The 9,744-nt window shown below is 38.1% G+C and overlaps 1 protein-coding gene across 1 annotated transcript in view; it reads right to left on the bottom strand.

Moving 5' to 3' along the window:
- Positions 1 to 209: 209 nt before the first annotated feature.
- Positions 210 to 9,744, bottom strand: part of ESRP2 (epithelial splicing regulatory protein 2) — a 29,020-nt gene continuing 19,485 nt past the window's right edge. The window contains exon 14 of the mRNA XM_035893127.1: positions 210 to 368. Coding sequence (XP_035749020.1) covers positions 210 to 368 — 159 coding nt within the window. The remainder of the gene's footprint in view (positions 369 to 9,744) is intronic.

Consider the following 9,744-nt stretch of genomic DNA (forward strand, 5'->3'; position numbering starts at 1 on the left):
ACTGCAAAATTTTTGGTTTCACTTTATCTTTGGCATAGGATACGCCGTTTTTCAAATTAAATACAGGACATGTACCACTCGACATTCCAACATATTATGCTGAAAAGGCACATTTGTTGCTGCCTGGGTGGCAAGGGAAGACTTCTTATTTTGCAAAAGGCACGGTGTTTAGTGCGACATTCTTTCCCCATCCCCCAAAGAGTGTTTAGTTAGACCAGGTACAGTTCTACATAGCGGCTTCCCAGGAGCTGTCCGTTTTTCTCAGCCACTGCTTTCTTAGCCAGATCCAGGCTTGGAAAAGTCACCAATGCTTCTCCACTGGGCTGGCCACTAAAGTTGTAAAGCACGAGGATGGAATCTGCATGGAGCTGCAATGGTACAAGAAGACAAAAGAAAAAAAAAATTATATGAAACTATTGAGACCAGAGACCACATCTGGAAATGCAGTTCTTAATGCTGTGCATCTGGTTCACTCCACTCCTGTGTCTGTGGTGAGAAGATTCTGGATGTGAAAGTAGGAAGGAGGAGAAGAGGCTGAAGATTAGAAGCTTGGCTTAAAGAACAGCAGCAGCTCTTACTCTGCTGTTGTGCTGAACAGAATGGTGTAGACATAATTCCATGCAAAGATTTTTCTAGATAGTCATTCAGATTAAAGGTTGACAAGAAAAGAAAGATCTTAGTAAAGGGTCAATGGAGCAAGAATGTCCAGGCATTCAGTGACTAATTCTTGTACTATGTGGACTACTGGCCAAGTGAGAAAGGCCATAAGGCAAGTGAATACTCACACACACAGTTTAAAAAAAAATAAAAAAATTATAGAGCTGTATGAAAGTTCAGCTCATCCTTCCAACACAGAACTCACAGGTATACAGTGCAAGGAAGATTGTTCAGTAAAATGAAGTAAAATTTGGTGCAGTCCAACTGAATTAAAGAAACATTTACTGTAATTTTAACAGGGCTAAGAAAAAAGCAGGATAGCAAAGGAGATTAGGCACTGGAGTTGATTTACTTTGGAGCACACTTGCCCTCGTGAATTCTTAAAAGCCAGTTTCAAAATGTTGAGCTTAAAGCAGACATCCGTCTGCCCTATGGTACCCCAGCCATTTCCCATAACAGGCTGGAAGTACGGAAGCCCTATTTGTTGGGTAGAAATGGATCTCGGTGAAGTTCCAAAAGCAAAGGTTGAAGGATCAAAAGCTCAGAATACAAGATTAGTTTGTTGGATAAATCAGTGCCAGACAAAGTATATGGTCTGTGCTGGAAAACCAACTAGTTTTATGAATATTAACCCAACTCAAGTTAAGTTCAGGTGATGTATGTCCTCATGATTTTATAAAAAGTTGAAATATTTCAGAGTTTCACTTTTTGCAGAATTTGTGTGTGCCTGGTGTACTGCAATAAATATCAGACTTCTCAGTTATTACCAGCAGCAGTTTCTGATCAGCTTTACATTCACACATATGAAAATAAAGCAAGTACATGCCAGAGCTTCACTTACCCAAACACTCAGTAAGCAGTAAAAGTATTCTTAAAATATAAGCAACAGTACCCTTCAGAAACTAGAAGCACGTGTAAGACAGTTAGCACAGACTTCATATAATTTCTTCTCACAGAACTAAAGTTAGTCAAGAAATAGCATGCAGAAAGAAATTCAAAAGACGAATAAAACATCATGGCTGAAGCCCAGTTCAGGTTTGGAAGTAATCTTGGTTTATTTCAGAATAACACTGTGCTCAAAGAGAAAGTTGTACACTGCTTGGGTTGAGCCGCAAACCTGAGCTAAAAGATGGTCTACTCTAAACCAGCTCTTCGCTGTTAATCCATATGGGATCAAGTCATGTAGCACATCAGTCCTGAACACAAGTTTAATATTGCAGTTCAGAGTCAGATGAAATTTCACATAGACCTCTGAGCACAGATGAGAGCTTTAAAAATAAAGTAGTTGAAATAGCAGCCTTGATGTAATACCAGGGTAAGGATCTGGAAATTCATGTTATAAGAGTTGCATAGAAAGTTAGCAGAGAAGTCTACACATTCTGCAAGCACCATAATTAAAAGGGTTAAATAAACCCCTTCAGTTTCGTTTTCACTAGCTTTACATTCTTATTTATATAGATTTGTCGATAGAAATAGCTTTTTTTTGGTACATATATATTTTAAAATATAGACTCAAATCCATACAAATCTTTTTTTCTGGCTGCTTTGTTCTAAAAAGAGCGGTATCTGTATGATACTACTTTGGACTGCTTAGCATTCAGGATTAGCTACTCCATGAATTATTTTCTAGTCAAAGACTGTTTCCATCTCATACATGGTAGAACCCTATTGCTGATCTGGTTTTCCAGTTAACCTGGGTAAAACAAGACAGCCAAACAGTTTGTCCAAGGACACGTAAATATGGAAATGCTCAGAATAATAATGGGTGTTCTTCCATACACCACCAGACCATGCAGCCTCTAATCTATCTTCTCCTTAGCAGATCTAACATTATCACGAGAAATCAATTAATGAGAAACCAATTAATTTGAAAAAAACTGAGTTGATGGTGATTATGTGAAGGTAGCTTTATCTGTGAAAGTACTTCTATCAAGGCACAGTATTCGATTAACACTTTTTGTATTGAAAGTTTTGTGTGGATTTTTTTTTTTTTAGAAAAAAAAAAAACATAGTAACTTATCAGTAGCATTTTGAAAGGAATACAATAGTGTTGGGAAGTCACAAACTCCACATAGGTCACAACAAAATTTCTTTAAGAATTATGTGTTAGTGCCAAAAATGCAAGAAAGTTTACCATTAGCTAATTTATTTAGTTGCATTTGAAAGTCACTATACCAAAGAAACCTCTTCTAAAAAATATTTAATAGTTCACATTGCTTTAGGAAGATCAAGAAACGGACAAATTAATCTCTAGACAACTACATGATACAGGAAACAGAAAGCTAGAAGTTTGGGGTTTTCTGCACATGCATTCGTGTGCACTTTGTAGGCACATCAAGAAAAAATCATCTTCTACTGCTATGTTAAAAATTAAATATTGGACCGAAAGTTTCACAGGAGGAAAACACCAATAAACCCTTCTGGAAGTTTAACACACCATCTGAGCAGAACCAGGCAATCGCACTACCTCCACCACTGCTATCCCATCAACTACAGATCACAGCTGGCCTGTTTCTTTAGGTTAGTTGATTTTTTTTATCAGGACAAAAGCAAAAAGGTTAAAGCAAGAATGCAGCGCAAGCTAAGAAGGGGAAAAAGCCATAAGCAAAACACTCTGTATCACCAAGCCCTTCTTTCCGTTCCCATTCACCACTGGAGACCCAGTTTCTGCCAGTCGCATCTTACCTTCTTCAGAAGTTACAAAGAGTTACAAACAGACCCACTCTTTCGGTGCTTGTAACACACTCCTTGCTTGATCGCTCAGCTGAATAAGGCCAGTGTAGTCATCAGGTGCATACTACAGTACAAGTGTGATATATGATAATCAGCAAGAGAGGAACAGTTCTGGTATAGCAAGCCACACAGATGATCATTTGCAACCATAATTAAGAGCATCAGCTATAATAACTGGCAGGAGACACTGAATTTGACAGATACTATTTTTACACAAGATTAAAAAAATACATCACCTGAATTACCTGTTGTAGAAATAGATTTAAAGTAAATGCACGTGGGGAATATTCTAAACTGTGTATTTGAACTGTTCCTTATCAAGGAAGGGAAACAGTTTATACCATGAAGTGCTCTTTTTTTCCTTCTACTCATGAGACTGCAGCAACAGGTAACAAAACTCTAAGATTGCATAATCATGCTTCCAATAATGACTCTTGCTGGGACAGATGAGCATCTTCCAGCATGCATTCTGAAGCGGGGGATTACAAGTGTATGGATCTCATACAGCTCCTTTATGGAATCATGGAAATAAACTGCAGCTTCTCCAGGGTTGAGTGATAAACACTTCAGCTGCATATAATAGACTTACAGAGACTACACCAGTGTAGTTAAAGAAAAACCACATCCCAGCATGAATGCACTTAAAGATAAAATAGCATTTATACTAGTATAGTCTATTTCCACATAGGAAAATGAAATAAACTACACAGTGTAACTGCATCATGATAGGTTTGTAGTAGAAGAAAATTAAAATAAAAATAGTGACTATACAGTATAGTCACACCAATAAATTAAAATAAAAAACCCCCACATGTGGATCAGATCTAAGAAATATTTGAGATCCTGAATCCGAACAGTAATCATGCATACTCTTGGAGGGCCTGTACAAATATGGAATCTGTAGCCAGCAAAGAGATCTTGGGGAATATGAAACATTGTTTTGTGTCTATCTAATAATCTTTCCAAAATTACATATCCTGGAAAGGGACTGACCATACTGGCACATGCTACAAAGACTACTGGAGTGGCTCCTGTAATCCCGAAGACAAAATATTTTGCATAACCCAAGTTATAGAATACCCTTCCAGTGGCAAGAAAAATTCCCATCTCCCCCAAAATGGCTGGTTTGCACTAACTTTTTAGAAAATTGCCAAATGCACACAATGTAGATGTACCATGCTGCCTTCCTTTGATATTCCTATAATACAAAGTCTCCTGCCAGCTTAGGGAGAAAAAGGTTTTATATTTGGGCATACAGGACACATTGTATCCATCCAAAATGAAGTTGAAAAGAAAAAAAAAAAAAAACAAAACCAAAAAAAACCAAAAACACCAACCATCATAGAATACACCTTCCACAGAGAACAACAACCAAGAGCCCAGAGAATGTAAAAGAAAAGAACTTCCCAGAATTTTTACTATTGAATTCTAGCCACCTTCACAGCTAGACCCATGCCATTAAGTAGAAGACAAATACAAGAAGTATTTTCTAGATAGTCCCTGCCAGGGCAACCAGAACGTGCAAATATTAGATTTATCAGTTCCCAGACCTGCCCTTGAAACAAATCTACAAAATGTAAGTTTACTCTTTGGAAGGAATGTCTCAAGATAGTACATACTTTAGATTATCAGTAGGCGTACAGTAGGTAAAGGTCTATAGTTTCTTGTGAGGGACAGTGTTTAAAAGGTTACACTTGAAATGCATCAACAATGAGGAAAACATGAAAGTGGGAAAACCACCCTGCACAGAAATGTCAAAGTTGTCAGAGCTTAGGCCTAGGCCTAGGCCGAGAGAGAGAGAGAGAGAGAGAGAGAGAGAATTATCAAAATACCTAGCAACAGAAGCAACTTGTAATCACAAGAAAGGTAAGAGACTGCAGTTAATTAAAACAGAACTTGCGAACAGTACATTCTTCAAACTTACAGATTTCGAACAGTAGTACTGCAAACCAAGCTAGGAAATTAAGTGGGGGAATTCTTACTCCCCGTGAATGAAATGGAAACTACCCTAGTTTGCCCGAGGATGTACATGCTCATGAATACTTCTGATTCTGTCTGCATTTCAGAAACCCACAAGAACAAAACAAAAATATCCAATCACGCAGGATCAACAGTGTAAAGCCAAGGGTGAACCTATAAACTCATTGCTCAAAATACAGTTTTGCTAGCTTCACCTGCAATGCAGTAGGCCAAATTCTGCTTCCATTTAGATTTGAAAAATACCACCTTGTGATTTAACTCCCCGGTATAACCAGGTGCAAGTTCACCGAGCTAGATTCTAGCAGTTTGTTTCCTGTATAAATGCTACCGAGACCTGAGTCAGTATGACAATACAGAGACAATATGAAACTTCACGTTGTAATTTCAAATCCTACCCTTAACACATAAGTAACTGGTAAGAAGTTACCAAATAATGCAATAGTTCCCCTTAACTTTAAGTGAAATAAAATTAGAAGCAGACCTCACTGTTAGTGCCTCCACTACCCTCCTCTTATCCCACTGTCACCTCATTCCCAGCTTCTTTGCTTCTGTGAACTGAAACACACCCTCTTTCCTCTGGGCTGCTGCCTTCTCCCCTCCTCTCTTTGAGCTCACATCTCTTGGGGGGGCTGGACTTCCCTTCCAAACTAAAAGATCCTGTGATTCTTTCTCACCCAGGGGTTTCCACTTACTCTCAGTATGTCAACACTAGCATTAAAATATAGCGGTGTACTGGAAGGATGCAGTAGCAAAGCTTAGCTTAAAAGCAAAGCTTTTTAAGCCATTACTTAACCTATGAAATGCAATCTCTATCAAAGTTTTCCTTCATCTCATCCTACTAAATTGGATACTCACACACACTCATACCTGATGAACAGGGGAGACCTATTTCCTAGAATGACTGAAAGAGAATGCAGAAATAAATTCAGACAATAAAGCAATTTCTCTTTTCCCCTTGAAGTACCCATCGAGAAGTCTAGCTTAGTCTAGTAAGGAAGATCGCACAGAATACCATTGTTAAATTAAGAGCTCCATTAGAAAAGTCAGCCTCAGAGTTAAGGACATCAATATATGGTTCTCAGCATATGCTCTGGTGCTCTTCTGACTTCTTCCAGTGATCAGAGATGGGAGCTAGAATCAAGAAAGATGAAACTAAACATGGAAACTAGGTATGGGATAAGGTTTGCATTTAGAACCTAACTTAGGAGAAGGAAGCAAAACAGAACCTTTGCAAGCTGTTACTAAGTAAGATTCTGGGGTCAACAATTAGCTCTAAGGCAGGCTGCATGACGGCAGGAAGAATACGCGTATATACCAGGGAAAAAATACAGCCAACTGGAACAGAGATTACATGGAATAGTTAAGAATGCTGTTTTCTGTTCCCTACATTCTTTTTGGCATCTCTCCTGTGACAGTGGGGACTTCTATTGCTTAAGACATGTCTGTTAATAATGGCAGAATTATGTTTCCTGAAGGACATGTTGCTTCTTTACAGAATCAGCAGTTTACCTTACAAGCATAAGGTAAATACCTTTCTAGGTATTAACATTTGAAATGGCAGAGATATTTCAACTCATGTATATTAAATAACACTTATTATAATATTAAATAACATATTACAATAGACTATGTAGTAAGTGACAGGTGTATATTAAATTACACTAACTCCTCTCTCCTAAAGGAGATGACCATTTCTGACCAACAATTACCTCCAGTATGGTAGCATCTCCCAGACAGACTATCTGCTATGCTTACTGCAGTGCAAACTTTTTAAGATAAGAATCAGAGACAGACTGGTTAATGAAGAGGTCGTATACTACATTCCCTCCTTGTACATGTTGGGGTTGTTTGGTTTTTTTTTCAAGTGATTTTATTTCTTTCAGGAATACCTGCTACGTTGAGAGGAATATGGAACTGTCCTTCTCCCCTCACAAACTGTGTAGATTTAACCAGGTCACTAACCAGTGAGACATTGATTTCCATTTCATTTTTGCGTTCCTACAGTGGACATTCAATAATCAGTCTAAAACAGCATATGCAAAGCAATCTAGGGAAAAAATCCATTGCTAAAACCAAAATTAAAATTGGAAGGTATGTTTAGACATGCCCCAACTGGGAAAAAAAAACAAGGGGAAATGAAAGCTAAAAATGGTTCCCACGTGGAAAGGAAAACATAGGCAAAATGGCATCTTCAGGATTGCAGCTGCAGTTCTAGCCTAAACTACAAATAAACTCTATCACAGAACAGTTCCCAAAGGAAAGAAATTTATCTCTCAGACTTTGAAAAAAGGTCTAGATATAGCAAGTCTGGAACACAGAATCTGATTTAATGACTAGGTAACTGTAAGCTTTGGCACAAGAGTCAGGAGAAATACCCTAAACTGGCTTTGCCACTAAAGTATATCAACTGTACCTCAAGAGTGCTGATACGAGCACTGGCAACCACCTGAATGCTCTGTGGCACAGACAGGGAACTATGTAATGCCTGTTCCCAAAAACACAGCTCGAAGATGGTGCCACTCGGCCTCTTGCTTCAAACACAGGAGGCAACAGACAGAAACAGTAACCACTAATTTGCTAGACCCAGTCTCACAGATGCTTTCTCCACACAGTCAACATTTCCAGGTAGAAAATAAATTTCGGAATGAAGCAAAAAACCCCAGCATACTCTATTCTGAGTGCAAGGGGGTGAGCACATAATAATGTCTATATTGCCAGATGACTTCAAATACCAGTAAGTGGGAATTCTTCCTCTACCACATCCTCACACAGATGATGGGGTATCCCTCTCAGACTGTGAAGCATCAGATTTCAAAAGGAACCCATAGGAAATAGAGAATACTTCTTTGTTCAAGCATGCATTTCAGAGAAAAAAACCCTAATCCCTAAAAAGTCAGTAACAATGAAGCCTGCTGTCCCGATACAAGAGAGAAATGTTATTAATGCCCTTGGAATTTAGCCATCCATCCACTTCCCTTCACTTCCTTATTTCAGTTTTAAGCACAAGCCACCCTCTTCACCGCCCCCCCGAACAATGAGCCTTGAATTCTGGGTCGCTGTAGACTTGGGGGATTAATGTACTGCAAAAGCTCTTTTAGGCACCTAAGCCCAGTACAGGTTTAAAAGAATAGTATATATTTTTAAGCTTCTCCTACATAAAAACATGTACACAAAGAAGTCCCTGCATTTCCATCTTAGCCTTTTTCAGCAAATTCAGGAGGCTTTAAATAAAGCTCAGATTGTGACTGTAGCCCCTAAATCTTAGTTTTCTCCTTTTTTTTTTTTTTTTTTTTACTAGTTCTGAATGAAACATACACCTAAATAGCAAGTCTGCTTTCTAAGAACTAATCCAGACAGTCTTTTTCAGGCAGACATGCTCACTTTAGATTCACATCAGCCTCCAAGAAACTGGGCAACTACTACTAAATGCATGCTGAATTCTAGCTAAGACAACATTCTTGTCAGAATACCGGCTGTGTCAGAGTTAGCAATAAACCTGCATTCTCATAAGAAGCAAAAAAAAAAAAAAAAAAAAAAAAGTTAGGTGATTATTTGGAGACTAGACATATTTCTTATTAATTTATTTAGTGACTAAAGAGTAAAATCCATAGAGCATTTTACAAGAAAAAGTACTTTATGATGAAAAATTTTGTTCTGATATGCACAAACAACTTCACAGAAATCTATCACCCAACCTGTTCCTTCCTTATTTACTTGATTTCTCTCTTTGCTTCTACAACTGTACAGAGTGATGGCCTGAAGTAACACTGAAAGTCGTTGCATTAATTACTGTTTTTGCACCACTTCTTCCTCAAATTGGTCCCCACAGGATCTGAAATACAAATTGTTTTTCTTATTTCTAGAAGTGTTTCTTCACAATCACTTATTTTTCAAATTATAAGGGAAGTTTCCTGGAAACATCCATAGATCCCTTCAAGGTAGTGCCCAAAGCCCAGCATCTGCTGAGCAGATGGTGGTTTAGCACCTGTCAGAGCAACCACTGTCATCCATTGTCCCATCTGAATTTTATGGTGGGTTTTTTTTGTTGTTGTTGCTTTAAGTATCCTTTAGCTATGTATCCAGGATATGATTGGAGTCAAGTCAATAGCCCTGTTGCATTACAGTGCAACTAAAAAGCAGTTTAACATGAGTTACTGAATCAGGGAGTACTAATATTAGCTCTTTTGAAGAGTACAGTACACAACAATATTATATAGAAAGGTGATGGGGAAAATTACCATCTCCAAGACTTACTATTAAAATTCTTCACAGGTTTTTAAGACTGTTTAATGCAAGATACATTAAACACATGCAAGCTGGAAGGAATTTTCAAAAAACAAGAAAGCAGAACTACAAGAAGAAATCGAGCTGCTG

This window comes from Egretta garzetta, unplaced genomic scaffold (assembly GCF_000687185.1).
Source record: "Egretta garzetta isolate BGI_Z169 unplaced genomic scaffold, ASM68718v1 scaffold314, whole genome shotgun sequence".
NCBI lineage: Eukaryota > Metazoa > Chordata > Aves > Pelecaniformes > Ardeidae > Egretta > Egretta garzetta.